This window comes from Camellia sinensis, chromosome 9 (genome assembly GCF_055761805.1).
Source record: "Camellia sinensis isolate YWXY chromosome 9, ASM5576180v1, whole genome shotgun sequence".
NCBI classification, from domain to species: Eukaryota; Viridiplantae; Streptophyta; class Magnoliopsida; order Ericales; family Theaceae; genus Camellia; species Camellia sinensis.
Window position 1 is genome coordinate 143,296,329 of NC_138969.1, and position 23,342 is coordinate 143,319,670.

Below are 23,342 nucleotides of genomic sequence, written 5' to 3' on the forward strand. Positions count from 1 at the left end.
CACCCAAGTCCTTAAGCACTTGGGCCCAACTCGCAGTGGAAAGGTTAGTTCAGCTGTGATGCTATGGTGGGCCGAGCTGCAAGACTTAATCTATGAACCGAGCTAATGGGCCAAACCCATCATTATTATCAAAGTGGATAGAGCCCATACAAAGATATCTGAATGGGCTAGCCCATTTCTACAAACAGTCCCACAAAAGGCCGAACCGAGGCACAACAGTACCGAACTGAGGGAACCTCTTAGAGAAACGTGGAAGCTATGAATGCATGCATGTGCAGGCTGCCACCTCAGCTAGTCCGCTATTCCCAGAATTACAGAAACAGTTGATCAAGGTACTGTGATATGTTACAAGCATGGTTACTATGAGTATATGTATCCATTGTCAACTACCTGATGGTCTCCTACCTTGAGCAATGTTACAAGGAGATTGACAGCACCAAAACTTTATGAAACCATTTTGGGCAACAAGTAAGGTGTTTTATATAAACTTTACTAACTTCACATTGAAGGTAACTAAGTTGAGCTGAACTATACTCACTTAAACACAACTAAATTCACTCTATACTTACCTCTCTCTGCACCTAGGGAGAGTCACTCATCTTCTTCGTTCTCTTACTCTCACACCGGAGGGATTATCTGGCCAACCCCGGCCGGCCAACTCTAACGATGCTCTCTATTGCAGGGTCTCAACTCCTAAATAGACCAATCGAGCGCGGGGCTCCGGTCCACAATCACTTAATGCGATATTCAGTACACATATATATAATTTAGGGCTTGGGTATAAGTGTAAGATTTTTAAGTGTTTATGATATAATGGTGTACCCACTACAGTTTATAGTGGATTATCTCTCACTCGATATAAATAGGTAATTGGTATGGAACCTTGTAAATTCTCTACTTGATTATTTTACCTAATTGATCTTGTACCTCCGCTTTTTAAGTTAGATCTAGCCGTAGGCACACAAGTAAAAATAAAATAAAGGGCACGCTATGTAAATGATCATTATAGTTTATATAATGTGTTAATTTAATTTTTGTTATTTTAATTTATTTGATTTTATTTTTTAATTTAATAGTTTATGTCATATTGGTCTAATAAATAACAATCGTTAGGTTTGGTGGACAAAAACTCAAATGATATATAAATTTGGTTTTTATACTTTACACAATATGCCAATTTGATCTCTGTCAAAATCGAGCAAATAAAAATGATAAGAATCAAATTGACACATTGTGTAAACTACAAGGACCAAATTGATACATTCTTTGTGCACGTGATGACTTTACGTCCATCAAACCTAACGGCTGTTATTTATTGGACCAACACAACATAATCTGTTAAATTAGGAGGTAAAATCAAGCAAATTAAAACAACATAGACCAAATTGACATATCGTGTCATTTGAATAATTTATCATAAACTAAATGTTTATTATATATTATGTGCCATTTAAATGATAAAAATCTTCTTCAATAGACTCAAGGTCAAATATTTGAATTTCTTTCTTCGTATTTATTTAATTTTTTTATTTTAAATAAAAAAAATAAGGGACATGTGATACAAAGATAAATAAGTAAAAATTTAGACATGGGTGCTTGGCAACTTGATTTTTGGGGTTTTTCTTTTTGTTTTTTTTTTACTACAAGACAGATGTTTAAAAAAAAAAAAATAAATTCAAACAAAATATCACATCAAATCCCATAATCATTTCATTTTTTCTCTCACAAACATCATATCTAACTACAAAAAAAGCTAACTATCTTCTCAAATACAATTTTTTTTCCTCTAATAATATCTTACAACTAAAAAAACCTAAAAAGAAACCCACTTTCTAAACACCCACTAAATTCTATTATACATCATTTCTAAAATATTTATAAAAAAAAAATGTGCATTAGGAAATATTGAAATAAATCCAACAAGTGGATCACAAGATTACAAAGAGACACAGGCGACGTTGACGAAAAAGGAGAAGACATTGCCAAAGTCATCGGTTACGTCGGTTACTTAACTTGAACTTTGAGCAGAAATTGCCTTGCACCTCACAATCTCTCTGTCCGTACACCTATCAAATTCAAAGTCCGGTACAAAGACTTTTTATTCACATTTTTTTAAATGAATGATTATCTGGTAAAAATTAAATTTATAATTTTTTTTTAAAAAATTATATAATATTGATATATAGAATAAATTTCAATACAAGATGATAATTTTGAGTAATTTTTTGAATCATTAAATCTAAATTCATAATTTATTGATTTAAATTACAACAAATGATACTGATAATTCCAATAATTATCACTTGTACTAATTTAGTTTTTATATTTTTAATCTTATTTATTTATCTTAATAATTTTAATTATGGGTTCGTTTGGGATGCGGGTTGATTTTTAGCTTTTTAGCTATTTTAGTCTGGGGTTGAAAAGCACGTTTGAGATGAGTTTTTTTAATTTTTTTGACTATTGTGAGAGAAAAAATAAATTAATTATGATTTGGATGTGATATTTTATCTTATTAACTTTTTAATATTTTTATTTTTATTTATTTTTTTTTGTATGTGATTATTTTAGCCAAAAAGCCTTAGGCTTTTCCTTCCCAAACAAGCTCTATATCAATTTATTACTAAATTTTTTTGTATTGTGTATATTCAAGTCTTGTTTGAGAAGTGACTAAAGTAATTAAAAGTTAAAAAGTCAAAAAATTACATTAAAAAGTCAACATATTCTCCCTACTTTCTTTCATATTTTTGTGGTAAAAGTCATTAAACAAGTCAATTTCTTAATGAATCATTAATCTAATTGATAATGGTTTTTTAAAAATTAGACTAAAATTAAAAATAAAAATAGTCTATTCTTTCTTCAATGTGATTGAGAAATTGACTGCGGAAAGTTCTATTTACACCTATTAAATTTCTCATTGCACCTCTTTTATGCATTGCAATACTAGAATAAGGCCCGTACATGTATGTTTAAGGAGAAATTAATGTGGTGCAATTAAATTTCTCATTGCACCTCTTTTATGCATTGCAATACTAGTACTATATTAAATAAGGCCTGCACATGTATGTGTAAGGAGAAATTAATGTGGTGTAATATGTTCGTTGACGTCTAATTTACAAGAATGGTTTATTTTATTTTTTATTTCAATTTAATTTCTTATAAGATGTTTAGAATTTGAATAAATTGGCACAATGTGAAATAATTAAAGGGTAAAATGAATATAGTTGAAATTACATAAATAAAATTGATATAAGAAGAAAATTATAAGAACAATGCTAAGTCTCTAGAAAGAAGAAAACTGAAAACAATTTTTATTTTTATTTTTATTTTTGAAAAAGTGTCTATAATTTAAAATATGTAGATTATATTTATTTTGCTTATGACATGTGGCCCTGTTTGGTACAGCTTTTTTTTAGCTTATTTCAGCTTTTAACTTAATTTAAACTATTTTGATGTGTTTGGTTTAACATAACAATGCAGCTTATAGCTTTTTGTAAGTCAGAAATGAGCTTATTCTTTGAGTGGGGCAGGAGAAACTTAATTTATAAGTCAGAAATCAGCTTATATTCATAGTTATAAGCTATAAGCTGTTAAGGCATAAACTATAAGCACTTTCTCACAATTCTACCAAACAGGGCCATTTTAGGCTATTTGGGAAGAGCTCATTTGGGCTCTTTTGGCTCTTTGAGCCACAAAAGACAGAATATGCTATTTGAGTCACAACAGACAAAATATCACATCCAATCCATAATCATTACACTCTTCTCTTACAAAAAAAGTTAAAAAAGTCAAAAAGTCCTTCCCAAACCAAGCTTTTGAGCCCAGACTCAAATAACCAAAAAAGTCAAAAAGTCAACATACTTTCCAAACGGAAGCTAAATTTAAATTTATATCATAAATAAATATGGATTTTAGACACTTTTAAAACAATTTTTACGGTAAATTTTATTTTTCATCCTTGTAATTTAATTCAAATATCATTTTAATACTTATAATTTCAATTATTTAGTTAATCGATAAAAAAGTAATTACGAATATAAGAAATAATATATCATAAAATAGGTTATTAACCCGTGAAAGTCAACAAGGCCTATCGAGCTTACCTAAAAGCCAAAATACTAACCTAAGCCTAACAACAGTTCCAATACTACTTAAGAGTTGTTTGGAGTGTTTTAAATAAATGTATTTTTTATCTTTTTAAATTAAAAAGTTGAGAGAAAAAATATGAATGTTTGGATTAATTATTTGACTTTTTATGAAAAAATATATATTAAAAAATTGTATAAATTAATGTGCAAAAAAAATTAATACTGATAATTATACAGTCGTAATTTTTGACTTTTAATAAATAATGATAACTTTTTAATTTTTTAAATAATTTTTTAACTTTTTAATTTTTTTTACGCTTCCTAAACTTGACCTCAGTACAACCCCTATAATAAGCCCGTATAATAAAGGAGAAATCAATACCATTATAAAAAATATTAAATTTCTTTTCATAAAAGTTGAACCAGAAACCTTTTGCCACCAAAAATGTTATTCAGTAGGTTTATAGTATGATTTAAACATGGGAAGCCTTGACTGTAGGCCCAATTTCAATTTTTTTTATTCCATTCAAATTGTGGTCAAATTTTTCTGCTTATAATCCATATCAGATTGAACAATATTATGATGTCATGAATTTTAATGTGAAATTTTTGCGGAATCATCAAACTAAAATTGGAATTAAAGTCAAGAATTCACATTATTGAAATTATGGCTGCCAAAATAAAATTAGAGTCAAATTAGAAGATTTAAAGGTGTAATTTATCCAATTTTCTAAATACATAAAATTATTCAAATTAGTTGTATATATATACGACAATGCTACGTAACTCAAATTTTGTAACTCAAAAGTGGCTCAAATGGCCAAAACGACGTCGTTTTGAGTTCAGAACAACATAAAAATGGCCAAAACGACGTCGTTTTGGCCATTTGAGCCACTTTTGAGCCACAAAATTTGAGCTACGAGACATTTTCCATATAATAAACATGGGACAAATTACATCAGTAGTTACTATATTTAATCTTTGTGTTATTTTAGTTTATATAATTTCAATTAACTTGGTTTTAACATTAAATTTATGATTTTATCTTAATTTAGTCGAATTGAATACAATTGTTAGTATTTTTTATGAAAATGCACACATAAGTGGCATGTATTATATTTTTTATAGGAAAAATTATATATATATATATATATATATATATATAAAATATAACTCAATGAATTAACCTCAATCAACTTAACGATCATTTTTTTTTTGAAAAATCTTAATCGGTATTATAATTGAACCAAATTGATAAAAAAAATTAAAATTAATAGTCAAAATCAAACTAATTAAAATTATAAAAATTAAAATGACACAAGAGACAAAGTGGATAAATTACTAATATAATTTACCTATAACCATGTGTTTAGATTTAGAGTAATGCTACTTTAAAATTAAACTCATTTTCAAATCTAATAATATAACCGTCTATTAAAATATGTATCACATTTCTCTCCTGTGCTCTTCAAAATCCAAACGGTTATATTAAAATATCTATAACTGTTTAGCAAGAAGGTTTGGATTGGGTTGAGCTATTTTAGTAATAAAAAAAAAAAAAAATTATGAAATTGACTTTTTAGTTTAATAAGGTAAAATGTCACATCTAAATTAAAATCATTTTATTTTTTCTCTCACAAAAGTTAAAAAAATTAAAAATTCAATTTAAGTGAGATTTTTTAATCCCAAACTAAAACAATGAAAAGTCAAAATGCCAACACATATCCCAAACGAAGGCTAAATATACGTCTATATGGATTTCTATATATTTATGCAATAAAAGAGTCCATGAAATGAACCATCTTCCTGTTGGTCGACATAGTTGAATCTCTAAAATGGCATCTTCATCAAAACCCATCATCACGTTGGTCTTCATCCCCATACTTGTCTCATTCTTTGGCACTATCTCCCATGGCACTGTCGTTGAAACTGATAACATAACCACCACAAACGTTGGTGTAATCATCGATGTTAATTCTCGTATCGGCAAAGAACAAATGACAGCCATGAAAATAGCTGTTGATAACTTCAACAACAAGCTCTCTCTCTATTTCAGTAGCTCCGGCGGAGACCCCTTGCAAGCAGCTTATGCTGGTTAGCTTTCTTTTCTTTTATTTGCTTTGTTTGTATGCTTGAATTGGAGGATGTGCTTCATCCCCTTATCTGATTCCTTGTCATTTTCTGTATTGTGAGATGTAATTAATGTTAAATTACGCTGGCAGCTGGCAGTTCTGGTAGTTTCATGTCTGATTTTAGTTACTACATTTTTATTAGTTGGATTTTGATTCTTGATTTTGAATTTTGTGTTAAATTGGTTCCATTGATAACACCAGTTTAGTTTTTGATGAACAATGATTACTGAAATACTGAAAAATGATTACTGAAATACTTAAGTAGTTGGTTTCGGTCTAATTCGGTGCACAAGGTGCTTAATTGAAAAAAATTAAATTTAAAAACGGGCAGACTAATTCTTATTAAAAAACCAAACCAAATATGACCAGTTCAGTCCGATTCAATAGGTTGATCAGTTTTTTGGTTTTTCTCACATTTCTAATTTTGCTTCCAAAAATATAGCACATGCCGTTTATGTATACAATTTCCATAAAAAAATGCTAATAGTTGTAATTAATTGGATCAAATTGAGACAAAATAATTAATTCATAGTCAAAATTGGCTACATTAAAATTATAAGAACCAACAAGAACCAACATGATACAAAAGTAACAATTTTTTTAATATAATTTTGAACTTAATTTATAAATTAGACATGAGAATTTTTTTTTTTTAATATGCTTTCTCACCAATCATTCCATCCAAACTGATTGTTAATGATCTAACGCTCACGTCATCTAAATCAATTATTTAGAACTGAGTTTCTCGAAATTTTATATGTGTTGCATTTTTTTCACAAAATTTTGAAAGTACCGAACTTTAGTTACTGCGTCAAGTGTTGGGAACTATTTTAAACTCATAATTTTGAAGTTTGTAGATTAAATTGAAAATAAATAAATAAATAAATAAAAATATTAGAAACTTAAGTGAAACAAAACACAAATTTTGATAACTAGTGTAATTAATCATAAATATATATTTTTTTTGATTGGCAAAATAAATCTTTATTGATGGAAGCATACAAGATGTGATACAATGCATCAATAAAGAGGAGTTTGGAGTTAACAATTAATCCTAAATATTACATACGTACGTTTGGAGAATGATTGAAAAAATAGAATTTTTACAAATAAAACTCATCTAAAATTATATATTATTGATATTTTTGTAATTGCAAGTCCCAATGATAAATTTTTTAATTGAAATGAAATGATCAAGGTTCTAAATCGTGGTATCGGGTAACGTAACGGTATCGATCGCGGAGTATCGGTATCGGTAGTATCAATCGGTACGTATCGGGAATCGGGTGTTGCGGTGGTGAAATTTTAAAAATCATTTCAAAGGTTTTTCAACTTTTTCTTTCCCGTACCGGTCCGAACCTGTGAGTATCGGCCCGCCGCGACTTGTGTAACGCTTACAGGCCGATACGTACCGGGACTCGGCCGATACTCCTGTGATTTTTAATCTCAGTGATATATCGGCCTGTATCCGTCGCGGTACCCCATTTTTCCGGTACGTATCGGCCGATATGTAGCGTATCGGCCGATATTTAGAACTATGGAAATGATATAAAACGTCATTTTGTATGGCCTAATAATTAATGATTGATCATGATGCTGATAGTAAGTTCGGGTTTAGATTAATTCGAGTTTTGAAATTATGTCGCAGCTGATCAACTAATTAAGGAGAAGCAAGTGCAAGTGATTATAGGCATGGAGACATGGGCGGAAACAGCTTTAGTAGCCAAAATCGGAAACCAAGCACAAGTTCCAGTTATTTCACTTGCAGCTGCAATTGGAGCTACCAAAACGACTCAATGGCCTTTCTTGATACAAATGGTTACTAACGTTTCTAATCAGATGGATTGTACTGCAGCTCTGGTTCACTCATTCAAGTGGCGAAGGGTCATCGTTGTCTATGAAGAAGACATGTTTTCCGGTGATTCCAACATGCTAGCTATGTTGTCTGATGCACTTCACAATGTTGGCTCAGTTATTGAGCATCATTTAGTCATTCCACCATTTCAATCTCTATCTCATCCCCTAGAGTTTGTTCGTGAGGAGCTGATGAAATTGAATAACATACAACCTAGAGCTTTCATCGTTCTTCAATCGTCATTACAATTTACTAGTCTTTTGTTTAGTGAGGCAAGGAAGATGGGATTCATAGGAAAAGACTCAGATTGGGTAATTACAGACACCATTCCAAGCTTCTTGGATTCTGTTAATACTTCTTTCATCTCTTCTATGGAAGGTGTTTTTGGAATCAAGATAGACTATTCGGAAAACACTACTTCATTTCAAGATTTCAAAAAACAATTTCAGCAGAGCTTCCGATTTGAATATCCAGAAGAAGATAACTCTAACCCTGGGATTTATGCTCTGAGAGCATACGATAGCATTGCTACTGTTATAGTGGCTTTGGAGAGATTGACTCATAGCACTAGTAGTACTACTCCAACCAGGTTGTTGGATACTATATTATCAAGCAATTTCAGTGGTTTAAGTGGTGAAATTCATTTTGAAGATGAGAGGCTATCATACAAACCTATATATCGGGTAATCAATGTCTTCAATCTGACATACAACAAGCTGGAATATTGGTCTCCTGAGTTCGGGTTCTTGAAAAGTCTTGATGCTGCAAAAAGCGGAAAGAATGGCTCATATGGAAAAGGTAGTGATTTTTTCACTGAAAACTCAGTTATTTATCTTTGTTTGTGTGATTTTTTTTTTCCATGGGCCTTTTTTTTTTTTTAACCTAGCAAAATATTCATTTTGAGCCATACCTTCTATACAAAAAATCTATATAAATTTAGTTATTTATTTATTTTTATGAAATTGTTAGATGATTGGAGGAAAAGCTTAGGAAACCTAAAGCGGGTTCCAAAAGGATGGGCAATGCCTAGTTTGGAAGATCCACTGATAATCGGAGTACCTGGTAGAGCTGCTTTTGACGCCTTTGTAAAGATAACGCCATCAACCAAGAATACGAATGTGACCTATGATGGCTTTTGCATTAGTGTTTTTAAGGAGGTGCTGAAGATTTTGGACTATGATCTACCTTACAAATTTGTGGAGTTCAATGGCACCTATCGAGATTTGGTTGAAAATGTCGCTAACAAGGTAATAAATCTATCTCCAACAACGCTCTTGTGCATAAATGAAACTTCATTGATGTAAAGCACAGTACAAAGTTCAAAACAAAATACATCAATAAAGAAAGGCAAGTGCAAAAGCATCACAATGGGTTACATCATCCCAACTATGTTGGCACAAAAAAGTCCATCCTATCATTTGCTAACACCCCAGAGTTGGTGAGCAACCAACCAAAGAAACAGAAAAAACAAAAACAACCACCAACTACCACCTACAGCCCACCAGCATGAGCAGCAGAGCATAGGTGCAGATCACCAAACCAGAGCACCAACAGAAAAAACAAAGCATCACATTAGTGCAGATTCATCCCCCAAACATTAGTGCACAGTGCATCAATGCCAAAAACAAGACCACTCCACCTTCATAATTAGAAAATCAACAAGGCCTCAGTCCAAATCATCAATGCACATCAGCCATCAATTCAATTCAAATGAAAAACTAATATATATATATATATATAATTCGATTTGTTGGTAAAAAGATGATTGTCTCTGTTCCATATTCTCATAGTCATACAATATGAGTTTTAATTTAAAAAATCAAGTGGTGTGAGATTATCAGTGAAGCAACATTGGAAGGGAACAAACGTATTTTTTGGAACACAAATCTCCACCTATATATTTTGTCTAGATTGGAGCTGTGGTGCTCAACATGGTGCTTGGAGGATATGGTTTTTTTAACAGATTGAACTATTGCCCTTAATTTTTTTTTCCTAAACTCAAAAAATTGTCTAGGGCTTCGCCCAACTAATTCCCCAGCCATAATCTCCTATCCTAGATATATCAGATAATTATGTAAGGCAAAAGTCTTGAGCCCTTTATGCTGTCGGTAAGAGAGATGATGAAAAATGTGAATGTGTTGCATCAATTTATTTATTTTTCCTTAAACTATTCCACATAAGCTTATTTTTTTATCATTATTTTTTTTTGTGGATCAACATTTGTGGAAGACTTTTGGTGGAGCTGTTGGTGATATAACTATACTAGCTGAACGTTGGAGGGGCGTGGAATTCACACAACCAATTACCGAGTCAGGCTTGTCGATGGTAGTTCCTGTAAAGCCTGCTTCCAAAGCATGGATATTTCTTGAGCCTTTCACTATGGAAATGTGGTTAGCCACAGGGGCCATTTTGATCTACACAATGTTCATTGTTTGGTTCTTGGAACATCGATCCAATCCAGAATTCAGTGGTCCATGGAAGGATCAACTAGGAAATGTTCTTTGGTTCACCTTCTCTTCACTTTTCCTTGTTCATAGTAAGTATATTTTAAAATAAAGCAATTAGATTAACAATTGAACTATATATCACTCATTTAGTGCCATTCAAGACAATTCTATCAAGCAAGTGTCATCCCAGTTAAATTAATGTATGGCAACATTCAGGGATGGATGTAGACCCATTGGGCAAGAAGAATCATTTGGTCCTAGGACAAGTGGCATTCTTTTTTGCCTTTGCCAAAGGGACTAGGGTTTGAACTTGAAACTAGTCTATATCATGACAGAGTAGCTTCGACTATGGCAGGCCGTAAGAGGAGACTCTTTAGCAAGGGAGCGTGGCCAAGATGAAACAAGTTAACTGCCCCTTCTACTCATCCTTTGTTCTTTGTGTGAACATTTCCTTAGAAAGTATGCTAATAATTGCATATGTATAATTCAAATTGTGCCACCCATGACAACTCTATGGGACTAGTGCCATCCCATCTAAACATCATTAATTTAACTTTGTGTGAACATTGTTTTATTTTTTTATTTTTTACACTTACTTTCTCATTTTTTAAAGGCAATTTGATGAAATTACGTGGTGACAATTTTTATATCAATGTGACTTTTATTATTTATTTTTGGTGATAAACAATTTAAATTATTAGAATGAAATTCATTATAAACCTTGCGAGCCCAACTGGGCAGAACTCCATTTCTTTCTAACAAGACAGAAGCTAGATGCTTTTTGTAGTATTGGGCATAAGAACAATGCAAGAAAGACTTCCCTATGAAGATTTTACTAGCTTTCTTATACGCTAGCCATATGGCTATAGCTACTTACCTACTCACTTTTGGGGTGTTCAAAAAATTGTCTTAGTACCTTAAAATAGTAACTTAAAATTATCTTTGATCTTGCTTTTATGGTTGAATTACACTTGTAGTTTTGTATTTGTATTTTGGGTGAATTACACATTGCACTCTTACATTTTGCACAAAATCAATTCTATATATGAAATCGTGACAATCAACTCCTACACCTATGGTTAAATCTCAATTTGATCATTATACATGAAATCGTAACAGTTAACTCCCTACACTTATGAAATCTTGACAATTTTCTCCCTGCACTTCATCATATAACTCTTTAATACACTACAAGAAAAAACACTTTTGGCGACCACCTATTTTTTTTTGTCGCAAATAGTACACTTTCTGCGACTAAAATTTAACTTTTGGCGACCACAATTTTTTGGTCGCAGAAAATCACCTTTTGGCGACCAAAAAAAAAAGTTGGTCGCGAAAAGTGTACTATTGGCGACCAAAGGCTTTTTTGGTCGCGAAAGATCACCTTTTGGCGACCAAAAAAAAAGTTGGTCACGGAAAGTATATCCTTTGGCGACCAAAATAAAAAGTTGGTCGCGGAAAGTATACTATTGGCGACCAAAGGCTTTTTTGGTCGCGGAAGATTACCCTTTGGCGACCAAAAAAAAAAAGTTGGTCGCGGAAAGTATGCTATTGGTGACCAAAGGCTTTTTTGGTCGCGGAAGATCACCTTTTGGCGACAAAAAAAAAAAAGTTGGTTGCGGAAAGTATACTATTGGCGACCAGAGGCTTTTTTTGTCGCGGAAGATTACCCTTTGGCGACCAAAGAAAAAAGTTGGTCGCGGAAAGTTATGGCGGGATAAATTTTAAAAAAAATGATACTACAGTAATTACATGCTATTTTTCTATTTAGGCATTAAAAGTTTTATAAAATAATATATAACCTAATTTTTATGGGTTATATATTTTTTTTTGCCAAATATGAACAAGAAGTATGTTATTGGCAGAGTGGCAGAATGGATTGGGTGCATGGTGACTCCTTGGTCAGGAGTTCAAGTCCCAGGGAGCACAAAAGAATTATTTTTTTTGGGTCAAGGCGCTGACTTTTGGCGACCAACTTATCTTTGGTCGCTAAAAGTTTACTTTTGGCTAATATAAATTGGACTTTCCGCGACCAAAAAAGTTGGTCGCGAATGGTCACTTTTAGCGACCAAAGGCTTTTTTGGTCGCAGAAAACTATCTGTGACGAGGCTTTAGCGACCAACTTGCGACCAACATATTTTGGTCGCGAAAAGGTTTTAGCGACCAAATATGGTACTTTTCGCGACCAAAATGTTGGTCACGGAAAGTGTTTTTTCTTGTAGTGATAGAAATCAGTAATGTAATAATCGTATGATTATAAAATGATGGCAAAAGAGAAAAATCACCCAAATTTCCCCTCTATACACATTTCATCCTAAAATTTATATTAAATTTGATTGTATTTAGTTAAAAGAAAACTTAAATTGTGAACGATTAAGGAGATAAATTAGGGTTTTATAAAAATTGGAATAATGAACTTCGTTTTCAACTGTAACAGAGTCTTCAATTTCTCTACTGCCCATTTTTATTTATTTATTTATTTCAAATGCTCTACTTTCTTACATCTTATGCTAATTTTCAACATATGCAGAACACACACACACACACATTGTATTATATAACTCTCATATATTTATCACATGAGACAAAGTATATATTGGTGAAAAATAAAAATGATTTTCCTCTGTTATCCTCATTTCGTAGTCACATGTTTGTTGCATGATTAGATTTTGTTAAAAACTTATATAATAGTGTGACAGAAGGGGCAAATTGAAACTTGACCAGAAGTACAAGTAGTTAACTGTCACGATTTTATGTGTAGGGACCAAAATAAAATTTGACCAAAAATGCATAAGATTGACTATCACAATTTCATTTGTAGGGACTAAAGTGAAATTTGGTACATGCACAATTTTTTTATTTTTTATTTTTTTTAGTTTGAACTATCTATTTCAATTGTGATAGTCAATCCTTATACTTTAAGGCAAATTATAATATTAGCTTTTAGTCTATGGCATTAATGAGACTGATGATAACAGACGTGTTAGCCAAACAGGTTTTTATTACTTCAGTAAAACATCTACACTTCTACTAAAATTGCACTTTACTTTTACCAAACTCATTATAAACTCAATGTTTCATTATCCAGGGGAGAAGATTCAAAGTAACTACACTCGAGTTGTGGTTGTCGTGTGGCTTTTTGTGGTGCTGATCTTAACACAGAGTTTCACTGCCAGTCTCACTTCAATGCTTACAATCTCCCGACTACAACCAAACATTAACCCCATGAGCAAAGTTGGTTGTGATGCAAATGCATTTATGAGTACATATGTGCAGGATGTGCTTAAATATAAATCAGAAAATGTTAAGCTCATTAGGGACCAAGACGAATATCTCAAGGCATTCAAAAATGGAAGTATCTCGGCAGCCTTTCTCGAGATCCCTTATGCCAAAGTTTTCACCAACAATTATTGCATGAAATACACCGTCATTGGATCCACTTATAGATTTGGAGGATTTGGATTTGTAAGTAGTGAATCCAACTAAGCTTTTTGCACTCTTTCCGCTTCTTTAATCTCAAAGTTTTACATAGAATATAATTTTAATATATCATGCATCTTCAAGTTTTCTTCCATGCTTGAACACCCTCATTGCTAACCACTAATCAACACTCTTCAAGTTTTCTTCTTCAACCTTTATTTTTACAATAAGTCACAAAAAATATATTGATGGACATGCGTTTTGAAAAGTGGGTTTCATCACCAAATCTTGTAAAATTCTATCCATACATATATTTTCGTATATTGTTTTGTTTATGGTTTTCATGTTATTAAACGAACTGTTATTTTTATCTACATTGGATGACTAACAAAAGCATCATCATGTTTTCCACAGGTGTTTCAAGAAGGTTCTCCAATAGCTGATGATGTCTCTAAAGCCATTCTACAATTGTCGGAAAATGGTTCCCTCAAAAGGTTGGAAGAGGAGTGGTTAACTCCATCATCAGAGTGCTTAGACTCCCAGAATACCAAGAACGTTGATAGCTTGGGCTTAGAAAGCTTCTGGGGCCTATTCCTCTTCTCCATTGTCACATCCTGCATTTGTTTTCTAATATTCGTTGCTCATCTACTAAGGAATTATAGACACCATCAATCAAGAATAGGTGACATCCATGGAAGTGACGAGAGTGTTTGGAATAAGACACGTAAACTAGCACGATACTTGAGTGATGCAGAGATTAAAAGTCAAAGGAAAGATCCAACGACTGGTCAAGAAGTAACTGGAAATTGAAATTCTTGAAACACTTGACTATATTTAAGACTGGGTTTATGTATATAGGCTAAGGGCAATGGATTTTGTAAGGACTTTGTCTCTTGTTTCATATGTGTCATGCTATTTCATATGTCACTCCAATATATAATGATATCGTCAAAAATGTCATATATTATTGGGCAAATTTTGTAAATAGTCCCTGTAATTTACACGTTATATCATTTTGATTCCTTTAATTTTAATTTGCTCGATTTTGATATTGAGTTTTGAACTATGTATCATTTTGTTCCAATTGAAAATGGAAGTTAAGAAATTGGACGGAAAATTTGCACGTGAATAACATATGATTGGTTTCCTAGGGCAAAATAGACGTTTTGCTTTCCCTTTTAGCTTCTTCCTTGTGTGTGATTGAACAGAGGCACCGACCATCGTTGTTCGCCGTTCCACTGCCTTTCGCTACTGCCGCCACAGCCAAACAACAATCCCAACATCAACAGACCATCACAACTATCAAAAATTACAAAACAAAATCTAATTTTCAGTCCTAGATCAAAAATCACAACACAAAGATATCTTTGGGTCCTCTCCATCAACAGTCTTCAAACCTTGCAATTCCATTATAAACTGTGAAATCATTACATACTGGCAATCGTTTAACAAAGATATCTTTGAGTCATGCTCAGTTGTTTTCCTCTTTGGCATCGCCAATTCGCATATCATCAAGGCTACTAAATTCTCCCAAAAGAAAACCATTTTTGTCGATAATCTGCAAACCAAGACCACCACTTTGAACATCCGCACCTATCTCTGTACCACTATCATTGGGCAAAACAGGGCCATCTTTGGCAAGCATAGAAGAAGGAGGCACGACCAGTTGAACACCATTTAGTCCCTTGCAAATCACAGCAATCCTAGCCTTTTTATCTTCTAGCTCGATCTTCTTGGCGAGATAGACTTCATATATAGGCCTTTTCGGCAGTGTTGAAAGTGCCCAACCAGATGCGAATTTTATTAGTAGGGTCTCAAATCTCAACAGTCCATTTCCCCTATTTTCTTTGTTGAACCTCCTTGTAAGGACTCTTCGAATTCAACTTCTTCTTCGAAGATTGAATCGAAACCCTCTTCTTCTTCTTTTTTTGAGAGAGGGTTTTTCTAGGTTGTTGTTCCTTCAGAAGGAACGACATCCTCGAGATCAATTTGATGAATGATTCGCTTTTTATTTACCTTCATACCATGTTCTTCGTCCGAAGAACAATCAGTTGCATTTGGGTCGGAACAGATTACTTGAAGATTTTCTACCAATTCTTTTTCGCTTTGAAGCTCTAGAGGCCGAGATAGTGTGTTATTGAAGAACCCATTCAAACCCTCATCTGTCATAGCACTGAACCAATTCTGAACACAAAGATATATACATACAGAGATAATACATATATATATATATATATATCTCCCTCTTCCTCTTTCCTAACTCTTCGACGACACCTCCTCCTCGCCTCTCTCTCTCTCTCTCTCTCTCTCTCTCTCTGGTGTACAAATATATATATATATATCATTGAGTTAAATGGGAGTGAGTTAACTCACTTTGAGTTAGATAATCATTGAGTTAACTAAGAGTGAGAGCAAATTGAATTTTTTGTTCTTAAAAACTTTGCACATGTTGTGCACGTAGGCCTTTTATGTCCAATTTCTTAACTTCCATTTTCAATTGGACCAAAATGATAAAAAAATTCAAAATTTAAGGTCAAAATTGAGCAAATTGAAATTAGAGAGACCAAAATGACACAACGTGTAAACTATAGGGACCATTTACATAATTTGCCCTATATTATTTAATAGGCCACTCTTTTTTTTTTTTTTTAATGGTTGACTTGGTATTCAGCCCATTAAGCCAACTAATCCAGAAGATCAATTCCACCGCCCATTAGCGGGGGACCCAATTAAATTCAAGGCAAAGTTCAGTATAAATTGGCCTCAAGAAACTATTTGTATCGAGAAAGTTTTGAATCTGAAACCTTAGAAGGAATACACTTCTAGGCTTCAAGTCTTGACCATCAGGCCAACTCTTTGGCTTCTAATAGGCTATTTTTATGTCACTTTGATTTTATTCTTGTGTTTATTGTTGGAAAGCTTTCGTAATTTTTATTTGATATAGGTATACATGATGCATATATATAAAAAAATAAACAAATATATATATATATATTAGCAGTGCATGTAATGTGTTAGTAATTTTATATTTAATTTTTAGATAGTTTGATGATTAAGAAAAATTAATTAACAATTTTGGATGATTTGATGAAAGAAACATCTGGCCTAACGATTATTGAATGTGACTATTACTGGCTTGGAAGGCATGATAACTCTTGGGCGGGAATGACATTAATGAAAAAAATAAAAAGCATGACAACACACTACAACAAAATGCACTTTTGGCGACTAATTTTGGCGACCAAAAAAATTTTAGTTCCCGAAAATATCACTTTTGGCAACTAAAATTGATGTTAGTCAGCATTGGTTTTAGCTACTACATTATTTTAGTAGTTATATAATGTTTATTGGCGAATAAAAAACACTTTAGTCACTAAATACAACCTAATAGGTGACTAAAATAATTTTTAGTCAGTGTTAGTCGAAATTTTAGGCCAGTAATTCCTTGTTTAGTCTCCGTATGCTGTTATTTGTTGACAAAAATAAATTTAGTCACCAAATAATAGGAACACTTAGATGAACTTTTGGTGACTAAAATAATTTAGTCGTTGTATATTAAATTTTTGCTGACGAAAATAACAATTAGTAGCCAAATGTTAGTTTTTGGCAACATTTGTAGACAAAAAATAATTTGGTCGCTAAATATTGAATTTTTTTTTTAGAGAGAAATCCATTATATTGGCGCCCGATACTGTTCACACAAAAACACTTTTTGTTTTTGTTGATTTGTTCTGTCTCGCACACCAAACAGAGAACAGTAAATACAAAACCTCACCACCGACGCTCACCACCATAGCCACCAGCGCTCGCCACCGTGGCCACTACAAATCAGCACGACCACTGAATCACAGGTATTTTTCTCTCGCGTTGTCGCACTCGGTCTCTTTCCCTCTCTGTCGATCTCGGTCTTTCTCTTTCTCCCTATTTATTCTCTTGTTCATTAGATTTTCTTTTTCTTTTTTCTACATCGGAAGCAACGTCCTCAGGTTCTACACGGACAATGCCCCAGGCCTGAAGATCAGCCCCAATGTCGTTCTCGTCATGAGCCTCTGCTTCTTCAGCTTCGTCACTACGCTCCACATTTTTGGCAAGCTCTACCGCTACCGATCTGGTGCCCCCAGAGCTTGATTGATTACTCTTACCTCTCTCGTTCGAGTTCAGATCCCTCGCTAATTGGTAACGCCATGAATTTTTGTTCTGTAACCTTTTTTCTCTAGGGTTTTATTATGTTGAATTTGGATTTCATTTGGTTTTGTTTTGGGCGAGAGGTAAAAGAGGATCTTAGTGTGAATGAACTTGTTGTTTTGATCATTGGAGGTGATGAAGTTTTCTTGATCATATCTCTAATTGACAAGGTTTGACATTCTTTAATTGGCTTGGATTAATACGAGCTTGCTAAATATGGTTTTCAATCTTTATTGAATGAGCAGTATTTAACAAAATTATGCATGGATTTGTGGTTGCTAGGTTATCCAAAACCTAAAAGAGAATGAATAGATTGTGATAAATGATAATGTAAAAGTCAACTGGTTTGTTTGTGTATTGTTACGGAGTATCCTTACGTTCCAATCAAGATAAAATTATTTATGCAGAACAATAAGACTAGGATATGAATTGGATATGCTTTTTAAGGGTCTTGTTGTTTGTTTTTTCTTTGCATTTTGGATTTCGTGTGTGCTTACATTTTCTCTTGCACAAAAATATCAAACGGTTGTATAAACAAAATTTGAGCCCCAACTAAATTTTTTAAAATAATCCGAAGTGTTTTATGATGTAAATGGCATTTATTTTACTTGGTTTCCTAGGTAACATTTAATTGATTGCTAAATATTATGAATAATACTATATGCGCCAATTGGTGTACTAACTGGTGTACCAATTAATGATGTGGCATAATTTAAGAGGTTTTTGGTATTTGTAATGTGATTAACGAGTAGGGTCAGTAAAAATGTCATAATTAGTGTTGGTATACTAGTTAGTACACTAACTGGTGAATGTAACACCGCTGAAATATTATAGTTCATCTAGCCTAATTAAATGCCCAAGGATAAGAAGTTGTTCCGACTACTGAATTTTATGGTCTTAATTACTTAAATTGTCAAGAGAAAAGAGAGAGAGAGAGAGAGAGAGAGAGAGAGAGAGAGAGAGAGAGAGAGAGAGAGAGAGAGAGAGAAATTAATTGTCAGGGTTGGTTATAAATTCTTCAAATTGAACTCTCATCAATAAATAAATTCCTTAATTAAGCTTTTACAGTCAATATTATCTCCACTCATTACTAGAATATTTTCATGATAAATTTCATTTTTACAAATTGATAGCTCATTAGCTTTTGGTTTGTGAGATTCCTTCAACATTTGTTTCATGGGATTTTAATTTTTGCCAGATGAATTGCTGCTTTATTACCATGTCATCTTAATTGACAGTCACATCTAGATGTTATTCCATCATTTTATATCAATATTTAGTTCCTTGAATGTAAGACCTACCTCAATGTATAGTTTTTTAACTTAAATTATATATGCAGAGCAACCATTTTTGTTGATAGGTAGCCTCTATGGCATGTTATCTAGCATGAAAATGATAGTTTGCTATAACATGTGAAAATGGTCATATTACCTAGAGTTAAATGCCTAAATCCATGTTGTCTTAATTGATCGTTTTAGTTTATGAATATCATTATGCTCCCTCAATATTGTGAGGTAGAACTTCGGATAGTTACTGAGGGAGAAAGAGGGGCGCCAAAGAGATTGTAGCTCGCCTTTTTCGCGCCCCCTTTCAGAGGCTCGAAATAAGCCATACAGTTCGGATTCCCGCGGTTCTGAATCTAATCTCCTAAGTGCAATGTGAAATTGATAAACACCAAAGAGTCCAAATCTAGCAAATCTTTTGGGGAATTGATTTTGAATAAAAAATGCCAAAATTGGACTGCTTTGCCAGATACAGAGTCGCCACCTAAATATTTTGTTTTGGAAAATTTAGGAAACCCATGACTTGTGCCAAAGGCCACGTGTCTGTCATCACCAAGATTGTGTCGGGTCGGGAACTTAGGTACGAGAGGGAAAGGTCATGAATACTTTTGAGCACCCCTGCTCGCTCGATCCAAGATCGGCCTCTACTAATCATGATATGATTCTTATCTACATTTTATGCTCTTGTTCCGGTTTATTAGGCCAGCATTACTATGCGATGCGCACACACACAAGTATAGACTAAATTGCAAGAATTGGAACGTTTCGAGTCATATTCGTTTTGAAATTTTTTTCGAAATATGTACCACTTGAAAAAGTGATTACATATAAATACTTACTCAAACTATTCCAATTCAAGCAACAAGCCTTCGTCCATAGACATACAAGCAATTTATCATTTTAGCACATAGCCTCATGGCAAGCATGCTAGACATGACAACATTCACACGCGTGCGATTATGCTAAAGCTTGTAAAGGCTCACCTAGTACTCCAAGCCAAAAAGAAACAAAGTTAGAAAAATGCATGATCCCTAACTATACATTATGACTAATGCAACATATGTGATATGCAATTAAATAGGCTCGGCTACTTAACATGGCATATGAATCAATGAAATATCATGCAATCTAAGCACGTATTCAAAGAAGTATTGAAATTAACAATACAGTTAGAATGATGAACCAAGCCTCGATGCATGCAATACAAATGGATGCAAACATGAAGAATGCTAATTGAAACATGATGTCCCTAAACTAACCATTATAAGCTAGTAAATAAAAGGAAGAAAGATGTGGGGTTGGAAGACATACACATTATTACATTGCGCTCTCACAAAGGAGAGTCCAAATGAATAAACTATGCTAATTAACTAACTAATTAAGCTAAGCTAAAGCTAATTATTACAAACCGAAATGAATAACTAGCTAAACTACTTAACTAATTATTACAATACGAAATTAATTAACTATTCTAGTTAACTAACTAATTAAATAATTATAACACAAATGCAATAAATAATTAAACTAAACAATTAATTACTCTGCCTCGGGAAATGAGAGATGTTCATGCGCATGCACGGTTTCCATCCGAAAAGACCACCGTTTTGCTTCTGAATGCCACTGTTTGCATAATTGAACACCAACACTGCTGCTGTCATGGCCCAAACCCGCACCTATAGGTTTGTGGTCATGATCGGCCAGTAATCGTAGATTACCTACGGCCTCCATACAAGTAAACCTTTAATACCAATTACGGGGCTTAGTGGAAGTCTAAAATGTTATAGAATTCATCCATTGAGTCGTGCATATATGCGGAGAGCAAATATGTTAAGCGAAGCTTGATTCAAAGATACATCCAACATAAGTACAATTTCATGTCCTACAAAATTACAACCCCAACTACGTACAAATACAAAACCATTAAACGACACAAAAGGGGTTCGACAAATATGGCTCCACCCAAGCCTGATTACTTCACTTGGAAGCTCCACAAAAGGCTGACCGGGGTAAACTCGAGGCTATCTAAGTCTGATGTTCAGTTTGCCCACCTACAATTACATATATAAATAAATAGTGAGCTAGAGTCCAATGAGTAATAACAAAATAAAGAGGTTATATGAATGAAGTTCCACAACATTACAGTTAATATTTTAATTCACAATGATCCGTGTTATTCCAATAACAATTTCTCATTCAGTGAAAATTCAAGTGGTACATCCAATAGGGTAACAATGTATCAATAACAATTGGACCTCGAGGGTCAATCAATGGGACCACAATGGATCAAGCAATATATCATATACAATGTGACCGTTGAGGTCTAACAACAGAGATCTCTGTGTTTCAATTATCCAATGGGCCACGGTATTGATTCCCCTATGCGAGGGCCAATGAGCCATGGTATTGTTTTCCCCAGGCAAGGGCCTATTAAACAATGGGCCACTGTATTAATTTCCCCCGGGCAAGGGCCTCTTAAGCAATGAGCCACGGTATTAATTTCCCCGGGCATGGGCCTATTAAAGGATGCCACAAGTATAATTTCAAAATAGAACTTCATTCATATGAGAAATAACGTTTCAATAAACCATTCCATCAATCGTCATAAAGTTTCAATAAAACATTTAACCAGTTATATATCAATTTCGATGGCAATAGCATTTTCAGAAATAGGAATAACTTGAACATATCTTTATAAAGTTATTACTCACAGTGGTTTGTGGTGACGCTAAGCCTCGAGCATCCACCTAAACGAAACACATAACAAAGTATAAATGAAATTCCATTCCATTGCATTTCAATTCAATTATCTTTGTGTGTCTCTAACTTATTGTATTATTATATGCGTCTAAAATGGTGCCTAAGAATGCTAGGAGTGGCATGAGGATGCAAATATGCACTTAAAAGAGTTGGTAAAATTTTGCTGAAAACAGGGTCTCTGCTCGAGCACAACTTCCTACGCTCGAGTGGGGGTCCAAAAACAAAGGTGGTCGCTGAGCGTAACTTCTGTCGCTCGAGCGGTCTGTAAAAGTACTGGATACATGAAATTGCCGCTCGATGGTCGCTCAAGCAGAATATTGAAGAAAAAGGTCCTCACTTGAGCGCCACTTTGGTCGTTCGAGCGAACTGTAAAATTTCAGAAACTTCTGGGAGTTCGAATTCCACGCTCAAGTGTAGCTTTCCTCGCTCGAGCGGACAGCACGAATTATGGAATTTCCAGAACTATGTTTGAAGTTCAAACATGGTTTTCAAAGCTTCAAATTTTGTGTTTTTGGTATAAAAACATGGAGAGTCACTATATAACATGAAAACACTTACAATTTGAACCCATTTATTCAAAATCATGGTAATTTCTCAACTGACTCCAATCTCAATTTATAAAATAAGTTTAACTCAATTTGAATTTATATTTCTTCAAAACTTCTCCAAAACATGTACAAAATATGATCAAGTGACATGAGAGGCATGAAGACATGATGGATTCTCCAAAATGATGTATAATTGTGCCATGCATGAATGAATTCCATGAAATTTCAACTCAAATATGCATGCATGTAAGCTATTCAACTCTATTCTTCCATTTCTTGATATTCATAGCTTCTTTTCTTGAACAACATGTCAATAAGTACAAAAATGAGAGGAATTCAACTTCTATATGTCATATCTACATGAATTAGTGATGAATGCCATACCTAGTGTTGAATTTAAATGTGGTCTTAGCTTGATTCTCCAATCCTCTAGCAATTCCCTTCAAATTCTCCTTCCTCTCTCTAAAGTGTTGAGTTCAACTTCCCTCTCTCTCTCTAATCTCAGCCCAAGAGTGTATATAATGAGTTCCTAAGCTTAGATTGAGCCTTATATAAGATGTAATTAGCTTAGCCTAATCAAAGTTAATTAAGGTTAATTAACTAGGCTTAATTCTATTTAATCCAATC

The 23,342-nt window shown here is 33.4% G+C and overlaps 1 protein-coding gene and 1 long non-coding RNA gene across 2 annotated transcripts; both read left to right on the forward strand.

Moving 5' to 3' along the window:
- The first annotated feature begins 5,838 nt into the window (after positions 1–5,838).
- On the forward strand, positions 5,839–14,991 carry LOC114289372 (glutamate receptor 2.7). Its single transcript, XM_082887745.1, has 6 exons — positions 5,839–6,182; positions 7,869–8,873; positions 9,045–9,322; positions 10,305–10,611; positions 13,611–13,987; positions 14,357–14,991. Exons 1-6 carry the CDS (start codon positions 5,924–5,926, stop codon positions 14,750–14,752), a joined length of 2,622 nt encoding a protein of 873 aa, XP_082743871.1. The 5' UTR covers positions 5,839–5,923; the 3' UTR covers positions 14,753–14,991.
- Positions 14,992–17,645: 2,654 nt separating this feature from the next.
- LOC145799193 (uncharacterized) lies at positions 17,646–18,360 on the forward strand. Its single transcript, XR_014341218.1, has 2 exons — positions 17,646–17,793; positions 17,917–18,360. It is a non-coding gene; the product is annotated as an uncharacterized LOC145799193 (long non-coding RNA).
- Positions 18,361–23,342: the final 4,982 nt, after the last annotated feature.